This window comes from Jaculus jaculus, chromosome 11 (assembly GCF_020740685.1).
Source record: "Jaculus jaculus isolate mJacJac1 chromosome 11, mJacJac1.mat.Y.cur, whole genome shotgun sequence".
In the NCBI taxonomy this organism is placed as follows: Eukaryota; Metazoa; Chordata; class Mammalia; order Rodentia; family Dipodidae; genus Jaculus; species Jaculus jaculus.
Window position 1 is genome coordinate 7,123,465 of NC_059112.1, and position 16,727 is coordinate 7,140,191.

Genomic DNA, 16,727 nt, shown 5'->3' on the forward strand with positions numbered 1-16,727 from the left:
AAAAGATGTCAATCAGACTGTCTTCATCCTTCATGACCTCCCACCATTGCATGTTCTTGCTATATTTGTGTCCATAAACCCTCTTATTGTGCCTATTAAAATTCTTTCTTTTAGCATTTACATTTACTCTAAAACCCAATGCTTGGCACATACCAACCACAGATGAAAAATTTACCAATTACTTTTCACTTTTAATTTCTCCCATGCTAACTTCATGTACTGTGCTATTAAATAAATTTGTACAAATGTATTTTATTTTATTTTAATTATTTATTATTTGTTTTGTTTTTTGAGTTAGGACTTTCCTTCAGCCCAGGCTGACCTAAGACTGGGTATGCTGGTGCATGACTTTAATCCCAGCACTCTGCAAACAGAGGTAGGAGGATGGATCGCTGTGAATTCAAGGCCAGCCTGAGAACTTAAAATAAAAAAAAAAATGAGTTCTAGGTCATCCTGAACTGAAAGGAAACAATACTTAGAATTACACACACACACACACACACACACACACACACACACACACACAATATCATCACTAACAGTCAGTGTAAATAGAATAACATTGTTTTATAGTTTATGTAAATTAAAGTATCAGAAAGGAATGATGCAAGATTTTTAGGTTATGTGTCGATGTTACTCATTAAAAGAAAACTTTTATTTATTTATTTGAGACACAGAAAAAGGCAGATAGAGGAGAAAATGAGCATGCCAGGGCCTCCAGCCACTGCAAACAAACTCCAGATTCATACATCACCTTGTGAATCTGGTTTATGTGGGTCCTGGGGAATGGAACCTGGGTCTCTTGGCTTTGTAGGCAAGGTCCATAACCACCAAGTCATCTATCTCTCCAGCCCCTAAATTACCTCTCATTTTGCCTCTTATAATGCTCAATGATCATGAGTTGGAAATCCAATTTGAATTCAGACTATGGGCATATTAATAACAACAATTATTGCAATATATTTGCAAAGCTATGATACCTCAAGTATTTAATCTTTTCTAGTGTTTTCACACTCATAATTTATTCATGCATTAGTCAAAATTATAACTGTGTTTGCAACCACCCAAATTTAGATAATAAGGAAGCACTATAATATATGAGGACAGAAGTATCAGAAGGCGTTAGGTGAGGTCACTGACATGCCCTTACAGTGTGATCAGAATGGAGGTAGCATGGGACTTTATGAACTGTGAGAGGAGGGCTTGTGGCAGAGAACACATCAGTGAGAAAAATCAAGCAAATGAGGATCCTGCTGAGAGTGTGAATCAGCACTGATTTCCTATGCACATGCGGTTTTCTCCATGCTTCTCGGTCCCTGAGCACAGGGAACTGTCAGCAGAGCAGCGATGAGGGAGCTGAGCAGTGTTACCAGACAGAGCGGATGGACCATCTAGGCACTCTACTCACTGGTTTGTTACTCAGCCCTGCATCCACAAAGAAGTGCTAGTAATACTGATTTGACCATGAGCCAAGGCCATGGCCAGCTTCTTTGTGGATTCACTTACCACCAGGCTCTTTGACTAGTGGCTGCTGTTACCCATGCCTCATCGCCATCTGGTCTCAAAAGGGAGTGAGTGGCGAAATGTTCATTTAGTGTAAATCAAAAAAAGTGACAGTAGAGGAAATATGTTTTAAAATAAGATCTAAAGTGGATTAAGAATAATATCTAGGGCTGGAGAGACGGTTTAGTGGTTAAGTGCTTGCCTGTGAAGCCTAAGGACCCCGGTTTGAGGCTTGATTCCCCAGGACCCACGTTAGTCAGATGCACAAGGGGGCACATGTGTCTGGAGTTCGTTTGCAATGGCTGGAGGCCCTGGAGTGCCTATTCTCTCTCTCTTTCTCTCTCTCGCTGCCTCTTTTTTCTCTCTTTCTGTCACTCTCAAATAAAATTTAAAAAAAAATTAAAAATAACAAAATAAGAAGAATATCTAGAGTTGGGAAAATGGCTCCACAGTTGAAGGTGCTTGCTGGCAAAGCCTGCTAAATTGGGTTCCTTTCCCCACTGTTCATGAAAAGATGTGCATAAAGAGGTACACATGCCTGGAGACACTTTCAGGAAAGTGGTCCTGGAATACTCATTCTCTCTCTCTCTCTCTGTCAAATAAGTAAATAAAGTCTTAAAAATTTAAAAGAAATACTGTAACATTAAACTCTTGGTTTCCACACAGTAAACCAGGGATCAGCTTTGAAATCTATCCTGAGATGCACCTTTTAAAGTCATTACTTTTCTGGCTTCACTTTTCTTTCTGTGCTAGCTTTTGAACACATCCCAAACCCATTTTGCTTTAAAAGTTAAGATTTCCAGATAGCTAAGATATTAAAGTAAATGCTAAGGTGATTGAAAAATCCTATCGCCCTGACCTTTTAAAAACAACAATGAGTTAAATTACCTAAACCTACTTACATTTATACAAAAAAAAAAAATGCTAGGGAAAGGATTTGGATATAAGGTGTGTTGTTAAAGAGCAGGCCTTACCAAGTTGTGTTGGTATGGATTTCCCATTTTGTGAATACGTAATGAAACCTGTAAATATTGGCATGTGAAATTATTTGATTTGAGACCCAGTTGGAAACTTAAACAACTAAAAATTAGGATAAAACAGACCATTTTTAGCAAATGAACTGTATAAGCCAGTTGCTTTTGTAAATTTAAAGATTTCCAATGCCAAAGAGTAACTATTCATAGACATAGTTTGATAATTTGCGAACTGGCCCAATTCATTTTAATTCTCATGCTTTAAGCGTGAGCAAAACTTATTTAGAATTACTCTGTTTAGAGTTCCCCCTCTGTGCACCTCTAATGTGTTAACGTTAAGTGCTTCAAACACGCCATGCCCTACGAAAACTAAAAAACAATCAGGAGAAAGTGTCAAAACTATAAGATCTATAAAACATGGAATGATTTATTCTGTATTTCAAAATTACAAACTTATTCTTAGTTTATACATACTTATTAAGAACGTACAATTTTGTTCACTAGGGAGGATTTTTTTCTGGAGCAATGAAATGAGAATAAGGGTGTAACAGCTCAAGCAGAGAAACATTCAAAATGGAGAAAACTATTTTTAGAATGTTTATCAAATCCTATTTTTTAAATATTTTTCTTATTTGAGAGAGAGAAAGAGGCAGATAAAGAAAGAATTGGCACGTCAGGACTTCTAGCCACTGAAAACTCCAGACACATGTGCCGCATTGTGCATCTGGCATGCGTGAGCACTGAAGAATCAAACTGGATCCTGAGGCTTTGCAGGCAGTGCCTTAACCACTAAACCATCTCTCCAACACCAATAATATTTTAATATATTTTGTTCATTTATCTGAAAGACAGAGGAAGATAGAGAGAGAGAAGAGAATAGCATGCCTGGGCTTCTAGCTACTGCAAACAAAGTCCAGATGCATATGCCGCCCTATGCATCTGGCTTCGTTTGGTACTGGGGAATTGAACCTGGGTTCATAGGCTTGCAGGCAAGTGTCTGAACCACTGAGTCACCTCTGCCGCCCTGAGCATACTATTTTTGACTTAACTGAAAGTTAGTCCAAGATCCTGATTATATCTATGGGTATCCTTCATTACATTTTGAAGAATGTTTCCAACCCTATATGGAAGTTTGATTTTATTAGCCATGACATATTTGCTTCATGATTCATAGCTGGAATTATTTTATCACAATGTAGACATGAGTTAGCCAAATGAGCTTTCACTACTTGAGTCTATAAATAATGAATGTTTTAAATCAAATTCACAGGCCATTAGAACTTTTTATAATTATGGGATAAATCTCTCAGCTTAATATTTAAACTATACATTCTGCCTATCCAGGGAATAAACATCCACACTAACCAAAAGTGTTTTTTTGTTTGTTTGTTTGTTTTTTAATTCTGGGCTGGAGAGATTGCCTAGTGGTTAAGACATTTACTTTTAAAGCCAAAGGACCCAGGTCCAATTCCCCAGGACCCACGAGAGCCAGCTGCACATGCATCTGGAGTTCCTTTGCAGGGGCTGGAGGCCCTGGTGAGCACATTCTGTAGCTCTGTTTCTCTCTCTTTTGCTCTCTCAAATAATAATTAAAAAAAAACCTCTTACTCTCTCTCATTTTCTCTTTCTCTGTCTCTATCTCAAATAAATAAATAAATAAATAAATAAATAAATAAATAAATAAATTTTTTATAAAAGGGTTTTCTTCTCCCAAAAGCCACTGATAACAAAATTATTTCATAATATGTTATGAATTTATATCATGTTCAGTAAGAAACAAAATTAAAAATCTTACATATCATCAAAAGTCATCAGCTTCTATAAACAAATTATACTTGTCTATTATCAGAGGAAGCTGAAAGTGAGATGTTTAAATAATGTCTAAGAGAGAGAAAACAATATATTCTGTTTTTGGTTTTTCAAGGTGAAGTGTAACTCTAATTCAGGCTGTCCTGAAATCCACTGTGTAGTCTCAGAGTGGCCTCAAACTCATGGCGCTCCTCCTCCCTCTCTCTCCTGAGGGCTGCAATTAATACCTTGCAACACAATTCCTAGCTAAAGTGATATATTCTTAATTAACAATAATTAAATGATAATGCTTGTCATAATTTCAAATGAGATACTATTCACCTATGGAAACCTCCTTTTATAAAGGTTTCTATCATAAATTCATATCTTTTCTCTAGATATACAAAATGATTACAAACCTTAATTATAGTTATAAGCTACAAAAGAAGTATGAATCAAGGATGTTGTTTAATTGTGAGTAAATATGCTTTAAGAATTTTCAAATCAAAGCAATAGAGTTCTATGAGTCAACCGATATCTGATTTAAAGAACTATTCACTTAAACACATTAGATAGAAAGATAGATAGATAGATAGATAGATAGATAGATAGATAGATAGATAAATGATAGATACATTGATTTATTGATAGAGAGATGTTGAATAATTTACAATTTCACAATCATGTAATTGAATTTAACTTAATTTCTATTTCATGCTTTTTCATAGCACATATTCACTGAACACTAGATTCAACAAATACTTACTCCATGATGCTTCATTTCTTATGAAAAGCTTGTATTTTTCATGTATTACCGTGTAAGTTGATTCATTTTGCATGTAGTTCCTCAGCAGGCCTGCAAACAGCTGGGCACGGTCAGTCAAGGTTGCAGCCCCAGAAGAGTGGGCAGTGGAGACTGGACATCCTCCGGCTGCGGTTGGTGGGTGAGCCAGCCTGACAGAAAGTGCAGTTAAGGAAACAGCTTAAGGAAGCTATTCCAAGAGTGATAGAGAAGGACACTCAATGTCTTCCTTTGGCCTCTACAAGTGTGTGCATGGAATGCTGTGTCTTCACACACACATACACACACACACACACACACACACACACACACACGAACACAGAGTCCTAAAATGATTGAAGGGTTAATGAAATCATGAGGTTTATTTTCTAGTGCAGTTTCAGCTAGATAACTATAAGATAATACTATTATGATCTACAATTATCACAGAATATGGCCATATGTCAGTCCAACCCAAGCCAAAATAGGTTCATGTTTAGAGATTGCATCTCAAACATAGCCACATTGCTAGGTTGGGATGATTTATGTCTCATTACTGAATGATGTCTTTCCATGATTCATCCCTTGTGCACTTAGGTTTTAGACTTGTGAAAGTGAAAATGTTTTTTATAATAATTTCATTATGAAATCCCATCATTAATCAGGAAATAATTTAGACGTACATAATTGCATGAAATATTTTTATTTTATTATGAAAAACATTTGTTTTATTCTATTGATCGAATTGGTTAGAGTAATACATATTATCTTTAGAATATTTAAATTGTAAGACATAACTTTGGTAATATTTATTATAAACTACATGTTTTGTAAATTTAGGAATAAAATAAAGGCTGGCATGGTACATAATTCATTTTATTCAAATTTATGGATTACTTGTTTTTCTCTGTATTCTAGAGTAACTGACCTTCTGACACATTGAAATACAAGAATTTTCCAGTGAAATGATCGTTGAAAGGATGGAGAGGTGGTCCAGCTGTTAATGTGCTGACCTGCAGTGTCCTTAGTGTCCTTAGCTGGATTCCCCATCTGCCTGACCTGCAGAGCTAAGTGTCCTTAGCTGGATTCCCCATCTGCCTGAATGGCTGGTTTTGCACATTGCAGGCTCTGCCGTTCACATTGCTGACACCCCTCTCTCCCCCAAAGCTCACATTGCACTTTCTAGCACATTGGCAGCTATACTGCAGGGAGACAGCTTAGTTAGAACTTGGTTTCTCAATGACTTCTAACCACAGTCTGTGCTATTTTCAGCAACCTGGTCTTACCACCTGCTTCTGGTGGGTAATGTGGTGCTTGGTCAATGGCATACAATATTTAGGGGATTTCATGGGTCTATTTGACCAACAGCTCACCTTGTGGAGTGCCCATATTCTGCTTTGGGATTTACCTGCAAAAATGGATGGTTTCCTAGTAAAATGTTCACCACTCAAACTGGGTGATTTATATCATCCCCTCTCTTTTAAAAAGATGGCATATTATAATTATTTAGCAAAGAAGAAATCTTGCACAAACTTATCCATGCCACATTTAGTTCTGTGTGCCCCACTCTCCCTGCTTTCCCCCTATCTTCCTCTGCTGGCCCTTAGAATTGCTACCCCCATTTGCTATTGAGTCATCTGGATGTTTGGCTTATTCTTTCAATTTGCCTACTTTTGTTTATTAACAATTGCAATCCAATAAAAGTATCTGTTACTTGTGTCTTCCTTTCTCCAGCCCATTGGCATGCCTTGTACTTTCCATGTTATTTTCTTTTTTAAAAATATGTTTTTTACTATTTATTTATTTATTTATTTGACAGAGAAAGAGAGAGAGAGAGAGAAGAAATGGACATGCCAGGGCCTCCAGCCACTGCAAACAAACTTCATACACAGGCACCCCCTTGTGCATCTAGCTAACATGGGTCCTGGAGAATTGAACCTGGGTCCTTTGGCTTTTCAGGCAAATGCCTTAACCACTAAGACATCTCTCCAGCCCCATGTTATTTTCTGAAATAACGTTTTTAACACTACAATAACCTCAGTATACCACTGCCTAAAACATATACTTACTATAAAAGTATAAGATTTTCAGGCTGAAGAGATGGCTTAGAAGTTAAGAGGCTTGTCAGAAAAGCCAAATGGCCCAGGTTCACTTCCCCAGGACCCATATAAGCCAGATACACAAGGTGGTGCATGTGTCTGAAGTTTGTTTGCAGTGGGCGGCCCTAGCATTCTCATTCTCTGTTTCTATCCCCCCCCCCGAATTAATAGAAAAGTAAAATAAAATTTAAAAAAATATATAAGATTTTCAGTTGCCCAAACTTTCCTATTAATTCCCTTTAACTAGAAACCAATGTTTTCACATGCATATGCCACTTATAATGAAGTTGTGCATGAATTAAACCACCGTGAGGTGAAAATAACATAAACAAAACATTTATGAAATTCCAAGGAAATTGTGAGATGAGGAAGCAGGTGTAAATGTTGATAATGTGGTAAGAGATAAATCGGATCAAAGTGTTTTACATGCATGTATAAAAATTAAGTAAAGCAATTCAGTACTTGGTACAGTTAACATACTTTAAAAAAATAATTTTATTTATGTGTGTGTGTGTGTGTGTGTCAGTGTTTTATTCTCTTGCCTTTCTTTTTTTTTTTTTGGTTTTTCAAGGTAGGGTCTCCTGCTCTAGCCCAGGTTGACCTGAATTCACTATGTAGGGTCAGGGTGGTCTCCAACTCATGGAGTCATCCTCCTACCTCTGCCTCCCAAATGCTGGGATTAAAGGCATGCACCGTCATGTCCGATTATACATTAATTTTCAAAGTATATTTTAAACCTCTTCCCTACTGTGCACTGTAGCTTAGCTAACTATATTTCAGTAGCACATTTTTTTAAAAAAATTATTATATATGGACATATTTTGTATGTAAACACTGCATGTTGGTACCATCCTTTCCTTCCCCCCTGCACCTTTTTTGAAGTGGCCTTCCTCATTGGGGATGCAGGTTAACCCCATGAGTATTGTGAGTCATGCATTATGGGGGTAGCGGTCAGTTATGGGGGAGAGGCAATGTGTCTGTGCAAAATGTCCAAACTTGTGGCTCTATCAATCTTTCTTCCCCTCTTCCACAAAATTCTCTGAGCCATGATGGAAGCATTTTAAGTCTACTTCAGTAATGGGCACTTATGAACATCTGGGTCTCTGGTTTGGTAGGTGTTGAGTGTCCTCAATGTCTTTCTCCTTCACCCTTGTGCTGATATCAGCTTAACTAAGAAAGAAGCACTCTTGCTCATTTACCAAATCCCTCTGTGGATTTGGCTGGGGCCGGGTTAAATACACATTTCTTACTGGGAACTAGAAAGAACTGTTAGTGCCCACATTGTGGAGATAACTTATCACATAGCATTAGCTTTGGGAGAGATCAAAATTAAAATACAAATTGCAGGTTCTATTGAGGACACATTATTATTCTACTACACAAAAGTCAAAACCTTACAAGTTAAGCCATCCATAGCTGGGGCACCTGTAACTAATGAAATTATGAGAAGTAGTGCATGATGCCTTCTGCCTCTTTGAATTTTTCTTTTCCCATTTTACTCAAGCTTTCTTCCTGATGCACTATGTAGTTTCCTCCATGCCATACATCTTCCTTTGAGAGGATTTATCTTTCTCAAGCACTACAAATTCTTGTTTAATTGAATCTTTTTCCCTAATCTTTCAAATATCAACAGTAATCTATCTTAAGGGAAGCTTGCTTGATAGTCTTATTCCAGCCAGACAATTTACAGCTAATCACATTTTCACTTCCTTCATGGAATACTCATATGCCAGATTATTTGCACAGTATTTCATGACTCATAGTATAAATGTCTTATCTATCTTGTTCATCATTGTAATCCATTGTCAAACTGAGTTTCAGGCCCATCGTACCAGCTGACCAACACTGCTAAACTAAGGAAACAGACACTTTACTTACAGTCATGTTATTTTCTGTTTCCAAATTTCCCATGTGGGTTGTATCAGCCATTGATTCTCTAGAGGAACAGATCTGACTGAATGAATATGTATTAAGAAGTAAATGTATTGGATGAATATAAAATACAGGCTGGACAGGCCAATCGCAGCTGTTTGCAGGCTGGAGAACCAGGACTCCATGGCTACTCAGATCCCATAGGTGGATACACACTGGCGTGTGAAAGCACCCGGCACCCGCTCAGTCCATGGGGCTGGATGCTGGCTAGGGAATGAAAGAACCAGCCAGCAACTTAGCCTGTGGGGCCGGATGCAGGCTGGATTCCAGTACCCTCAGAGAACACTTCGGTGGCAGAATCATAGTTAGAGACTTGCAGCAAGGTACACAAGACAGTCTGTCACAAGCAGCATAGGCAGATGGACAAAATACAGGTGCCTGGTCGACCTGGAGCTTCCTTATACACAGCGTCCCTCTGAAAGGGTTACCTACAATGGATGAAGGACTTCTTGGATCATAACATCCTTCCTGCAGATTCCCAGGAGCTGGTTCCTAACCTGATCAATCTGACCATAAAATTCAACCTTCACGGGTAGGGAGGGAGGGTAGACAGCTGTATCACATACAATATCAGCAGAGATTTTAGGTTGTGGGGAAATCGTTTGAAAAGGGGGTTTCAAAATAAGAAAAATGAATTCCAAATACAATGTGTGGGTTGGCACTTGATGTCTGAAAGCAAATCATGTTTAAACTGAGAATGGTTATACATCCAAAAATAAGAGGAGAAAAAATGGATAACGTAGCTTAGTATGATACTGGCTGCTACAGCAATCCTATTATAATAAAATAATATTTAAATCTTATCCTAATCATTTAACTACAAGAATGCCCTAATGCTATCAAAAAGCTCTACTTATCTTTCAAATACTTTCACATTCTCTGAATTTATAAGAGCATTAAGGCCTTTCTGTCACCATAATTAGCCCTACTGAAAAAAAGTGCTTCTTATTTTTGCCAATTCCTGATTATTCATGGTGATGGTAGAAAGTCTTAGCATGGAGCACTGAAACCTGAGATCATTTCTAGCATATGAAAATTACCCTTGATTCATTATGTCTATCAGAAATCCCTATTAAAAAAACAAGTGTGCTTTCCATCTCCAGCAAATGTGCACTGATGCTTGAACCCGTCAGTAGACGTAGTGAATTATGAAAGTTGAAAAGAAAAAGATAGAATTGATTAGCTTTATGTAAAATAAGTTGTAAAATATTCAAACCATCAGTTTGGTGGTCTCCAGTTGGCTCTGTTTGAGCAAAAGGAATATTGTATTTGATGTTATTACCCATTGGAATGAAGTGCCTGAACGTATATGGAAATCACCAGAACACAAGGGCTGACTTCAGCAGCACCTACTGACTAGGACACCAACTAAAGACCGCTGGCTCCAGACGGCCACATGCTTCCATTAGGTGAATCCAAAGTGCTCAGTAGCAGGCAGTATGCCTGGCTTCTTTTTCACTTTTGTATTCACCGCACTTTGTGAACACCTGCCATAGCTCCACAGTGGGAAAGGTGCTGTGAATGCAAAATTAAGCAAGTCATGATTCCCACAGTTTGTAATCGTTACAGTTTATAGAGCATAGAAGCCTTTATTATATGATGTATTTATATGTTCATATGAACTTGAGCTAGTAAGAATCACAAAATATTTTTAAATTATTTGAAGCTGGGCATGGTGGTGCACACCTTTAATCTTAGCACTCAGGAGGCAGAGGAAGGAGGATTGTCTGAGTTGGAGGCCACCCTGAGACTACAAAGTGAATTGCAGGTCAGCTTGGACCAGAGTGAGACTCTACCTCAAAAAACACATACATACATAATTTGGAAGCAGAGAGAAAGAAAGACAGACATACAGACAACAGAAAGGTGCATGTGTAACTTTGTGCATGTGGCTTTATGTGCACTGGGGAACTGTACTCCAGCTGTTAGGCTGTTCAGGCAAGCACTATAACCCTTGAGCCATCATTCAGCCCCCAAAGTAAAAGTTTTAAATGTATCAAAGTATCCAAAGTATGAAAATTAAAACCTGACAGCTCTTAAGATCCCTATAGCATATAGATGATGTACTAGCCGACTTATGGATCCTAAAAGAACTTGTGTAACATTTAGTATCTACGAATCAATTAAATTATCAGTTTAATAGCAAATATTGGAGAGAATGTTTGCATAATACCAGTCCAGGATTATGTGTGACAATTTTGAATTTCTTCCAAAAAATTCAGTGAAGCATAAATTATCCTCAAAGCTTCAGTTTTAAACACATGTCGCTATTGGTAAAATATAAATATAATTCTTTAGAATCCCTTAGCACAAAAACATTAAAACGTACATTTAATACATGCTAACTTAAATTCATGAAACAATTATTTGATTGTCTTAAGAGTCTGCTATTTATGGTTCAGAAACTCATGAATTATTCTTTAAACTGATGCAAAGACTTGCTCCTCTGTAACCTGTATTTGCTGTTTGCAGTAGCACATGACTCACGAGCCTCATCGCCTCTGTCCCCGGGAAAAGCTTAGTCTCTCATTTCTTTTGACAGCGTGCAGACCTGGGCTCTTCAAAGCCTCACCTCACAGCCAGAGCTGCAGCAAATGTCCACCTCGCAGTTACACCCATGAGGAAGCTTCAACCTCTTGTCTCTGTGAAAAGGATTATTTCAGGAGGGAGTCTGATCCACCCACAATGGCATGCACAAGTAAGGAATCCCGTGGCTGTTCAGTGACGCTGCCTCACTAGCTCGCAGAAACAGCATGATGGAGCCTGCTAGGCTGTATTAACCTTGTTCCCCGAAACAGGCATCGTGTTTAACCTGCACTATTTAGTCTCTATCAAAATCCAATCTCCTTTAGTAAAGTGCTTTGAAAATTCATTGAAATGGCTTGAAAGAATTGTCTTTACATCAGTCATGGTACAAAGCATATTTTCCCCTGACTTCAAATTCAACCTCTGAGACACAGAGATACCCGACCATATTTTATGGTTTAATTTAGTGCTCTTGATAGTCAAACATGGATTCAGCAAATTGTCTTGTCTTTTCACACCAAATATGTTTTCTAAACCTCTTTTCTGGTCACTTAATTTAGTAATAAGTTACAGTTTCACCAATTCCAACCTGTCTGACTAACCTACAATACCACTGAGAAAGCCATTTACAAAGTAGTACACACACACAGAATTCAGAACATTGGGACACTATGGGTGACAAATCAAATTTGATTCGTCTATAAAACCAATTTTTAGCTAGGGCTTTTATGCACGGGTCATGCTTAGCTCTTATTAATGCCATATTTGTGGTCACATAAATACTGTGGATAGAGTAGTGAACTTTCAATTCCAGTATTCCTAGTGGATGAATTTATATCTTTCAAAACTTTTGGTTTTTTTCTACTTTTCTAAAAAAGAAAATTCTGGAAATATGACATATCTACTTATTCATTTGTTTGCTTGGTGCCAATACTTTCAGAGGTTTTCCTCTTGCATTAAAGGAAGCAAGCAGATTTCTTAAAGGAATTCCCCATGCAGCACATTCGTATTACAGTCATGTTTTAGGTTCTAGCTAGATGTGTTGCTCTCATAGATGCTTCCAAGACTTTTAAACATCTATAATTCAGTGCCAGACAGAAATAGTATGGATGATTTTAAACAAATAAAAGCAAATCAAAATTTTAACAAAATTTCTGTGTCTGATTTTTATAGTCAGTGAAGATCAATGTCAGACTTTCCCAGGGTGTTTTTTTATTAATTAACTTTACACTACAAAAGACCATTTTCTTGCAATCCAAGACTTGTGAATTTATCTACTGATGTGATGATTACTTTTGCCAAACAATTTCTCCTCAAACAAAAATATTTGTTTTGGGTATGATACATGTGGTGGAATGAGGTTTTATTTTTATTTATTTATTTATTTATTTATTGGCTATAAGGGAAAGTTAAATCATTACCTAGACACGTGGGAGCAAAATAATTCCCAAATAATGGGAAAACATGACCAGAGATGACTAGTAAATTAATAAAAGAAAACAATATGGTGAATCATTTTATTATTTTCATTCATTTTCTTTTTTTGGTCCAGTCATAATCGACTTCTTTTAAGCATTAATGTGAGTCACCTTGTACTTTGGTGGCAAAGGACTTCATAGACTCTTAGAACCAATTTCCATAAGCAAGCTGTACAATTTCTGTATCTAGGTATATGCATTTCAACTACTGTGTCTTAAAGGAACATTATTCCATAAGCATTTTCTCCCAAAAGACTTGTGTGTGCTTTTTTTTAATTTTTTTGTTCTTTTTTTTTTATATTTATTTGAGAGCAACAGACACAGAGAGAAAGGCAAAGACAGAGTGAGGAGACAGAGAGAGAGAGGGAGAAAGAGAGAGAGATAGAGGATGGACACGCCAGGGACTCTAGTCACTGCCAATGAACTCCAGACGTGCGCCCCCTTGTGCATCTGGCTAATGTGGGTCCTGGGGAATCGAGCCTCGAACCAGGGTCCTTAGACTTCACAGGCAAGCGCTTAACCGCTAAGCCATCTCTCCAGCCCAAGACTTGTGTGTTTATTCTCAGCAGCATCCATAGTCCCACTATAGAATAGGAAAAGAAGATCTCAAACACTACTCTTGGTCCTTTCAAAATTAAATTATGATTCTAATTACTTTTTGTGTGTTGTTTTCCTAAAATTTTAAATTTTATTTATTATTTTTTGGTCAGGCCTCACTCTAGCTCAGGTGACCTGGCACTTATTCTGTACTGAAACTGTCCTGGAATTCATACTTGTCCTTCTCCCTCAACCGCTGTGTGCTCAGAGTAAAGGCATGAGCCATCACAACTTGCTCCAATACTTCTAATTTTTAGTTGAAAATATGTATGTATATATGCACAAAATAATATGTAACATACACACATTAGAAAACAAGCAAAAATATCTCCAAAGATTTTGATGAATATTCTTAAACCAGACATCTTTTTTCCTAGCTTCCCCTTGGCTCATACATCATTTCCACTGTTTAGGAAATAGACTGTTTTATTCTGTACTAAGGTAGACCTTTGTCCTTAGAGTGTTGTTTGAGCTCTGGGTTCTTAATTTTGTAGAAATATGTAACTTTCTAAAAGTGAAGGCATATTCAATGTCAGAGTCAGAAAGAAATTTAGGCTGGTGTATTTTTATTGATCTATAGGAAAGGTAATAAAAATAAGCATATTTCAGCTGGAGAAATAAACAAGAAGTTTGATAACTCTCTAAAGTATTTTGGGGGCTGCACTTTAAGTTTTCTCACATGTTAAGATGGCAACATTTTGTTCTAAAATTAAAATATTTCCAACATTTTGTGCTATTGAATTGGTAAAATTGGAGTCAACAAGGATTATATTTCTAGCTTAAGAAACTATTGTGGATGAAAAATAGCTGTTTAAGTTGAAGTATATGCACTTGCATATGTGGAAAATTTCATACACAGCCCATAGATATAGTCATTTTGGGCTTGGTGAAATATGCCAATTTCAGATATGCTTTCTAGTGTTTTGGTTTTTTTTTTTTTGGCTTTGATTTTGTTTTTCAATCACTTAAATATATTCCTTAAAGGTGATGGCTTTGCTAATGGAATGTTTATTTTTATACTTAAAACAAACAATATGCATATGGCTAAATTAGGTTTTTAATTTGTCTTATAAGTGGTTCAACTCAATTTTACTCCTGTCAGAACAGATATTTATATTAGAACTCTGAAACAAAAACATGTACATACTCACTTTGAAAACAACTGATCCTGTAATATTAATGATAGCTGAAATTTAACACCTAAATATTTAAAATTTTGCTTCAGAGCAATCACTTTTTTTTCTAAATACTATTTTAGATTCTGAACCAGTTAAAATAGAATTAAGAGAGATACATCTACTTGTGACATATTTTAAACAATCCAAGTTTACTTCACTTTAAATATAATTTAAACTTTAAATATAATTGTGAATGCAATATACATTTTGACAACTGCATCCAATTTCCATTAGTATGGGGACAAAAATATAGTGTTCTGGAAATACTACATGAAGTTAGGAAAGTAAGCTTGGCTCTATTTTAAGGTTTTAAATGCCTATGAAAGAGTTTTAGTTCAAATGTATTTCTTTTCTTATTATGATAGATTATTGGAGACTGAAAGTATTCTATTGATTCTTCAAACAGTTCAATCATTAACGTTTCTTATAACTGTTTTTGCTAGAATTTCAAACTTGGTATTAAGTGAAATTTTAGTTTAATAAATAGTACATAAAAGAAGCAATGATGTGCATTGTCATGCTGGCCAGGTACTATTACCCAAAGCTCTGTTCACTAAGCAGAGATTTTTTAATTCTGCTGATAAGTCACTAGGTAGTCATATGATTTTGTTTCATAATTCTTTGACAGTAACCATGCTAAACAGTCTTATTTTACCTATAATTATTTAACATAATTTCTAATTACTTTTATATCAATGAGGAAATAATTAGAAAAATAGCCAAAGAGATTAATTTAGCACTTTCTGAGCATATCTTAATTTATTTCATTTTACTTTTTATTCTGCTGCTTTTGAGGCTAGATCTCATTATAGTCTGACCCTGGAACTCTCAGTAGTTCCAGGTTGGCCTTCAAGTAACAACAATCCTCCTACTACTACCTCTCAAGTGCTGGGATTAAAGGCGTGTGCTATCATGCCCCCATCATTTTCCTTTTTTCTGAGTGTTTTTACTGATTATTAATTTGTAGGGAAAGAGAGAGAAAGGTAGACTGATACAGAGGCAGACATCAGGGTATCCTAAATATAAAATAGTACATAACATCTTGATGGTACAGTTTCATAATAATTTACATATATAACAAGACAAATGTGCTTTTCTTAAATTAGCTGTCTTATGCTCTCCAAACAAATTATTTCTATGTAACTGTAGCAGTGATGTAAAAACACTACTCTTGCCCCCATAAAACGATTACCAGATTTCTTCAAAGATTATTATAAATTATGTCATAAAAATCGCTCACAAATTTAAATTTTTCTTCAGGCCAGAGTTAGTGTGGTAAAACATGAGTAATTAACATCATCTTAAAATGTTTCTCTCACTTTACTTTGCACACTAGGACCCCCCTCAGCTCCTCGGAATGCCATCTCAAATGTTAATGAAACTAGTGTCTTTCTGGAGTGGATTCCGCCGGCTGACACTGGCGGACGGAAAGATGTGTCCTATTTTATTGCATGCAAGAAGTGCGACTCCCATGCAGGGGTGTGTGAGGAGTGTGGCAGTCATGTCAGGTACATCCCCCAGCAAAGCGGCCTGAAAAACACTTCTGTGATGATGGTGGACCTGCTTGCTCACACAAACTATACCTTTGAGATTGAGGCAGTGAATGGAGTGTCCGACCTGAGCCCAGACTCGCGGCAGTATGTGTCTGTAAATGTAACCACAAATCAAGCAGGTAAGTGTCTGCCCAAACCAACTGTGCATTTTTGGCCCACTCCCCACCCCCATCATATCCACAGCTGAGGGCTGAATTGTTGGGAACCTGTGAGAGAACTTCCCCCATCAACCAGAAGGTCCAGGGTTATAGCTCCTCTCAAAGCACACTCCAAGCTTTAAACAGAAGTTGCGACTATTGTAGAAGCAGGTCTACGCAC

The 16,727-nt window shown here is 36.9% G+C and overlaps 1 protein-coding gene across 5 annotated transcripts in view; it reads left to right on the forward strand.

Annotated features, from left to right (window-relative positions):
* Positions 1–16,727, forward strand: part of Epha5 (EPH receptor A5) — a 294,668-nt gene that overhangs the window by 160,857 nt on the left and 117,084 nt on the right. For 3 of the 5 annotated variants that reach the window (XM_004665376.2, XM_004665374.2, XM_045161228.1), the window contains exons 4-5: positions 11,620–11,775; positions 16,193–16,528. The exons of 1 other annotated variant lie outside the window; for it this stretch is intronic. In XM_004665376.2, the coding sequence (XP_004665433.1) occupies positions 11,620–11,775; positions 16,193–16,528 (492 nt within the window). The remainder of the gene's footprint in view (positions 1–11,619; positions 11,776–16,192; positions 16,529–16,727) is intronic. One more of the 5 variants, XM_045161229.1, reaches the window with a different exon arrangement.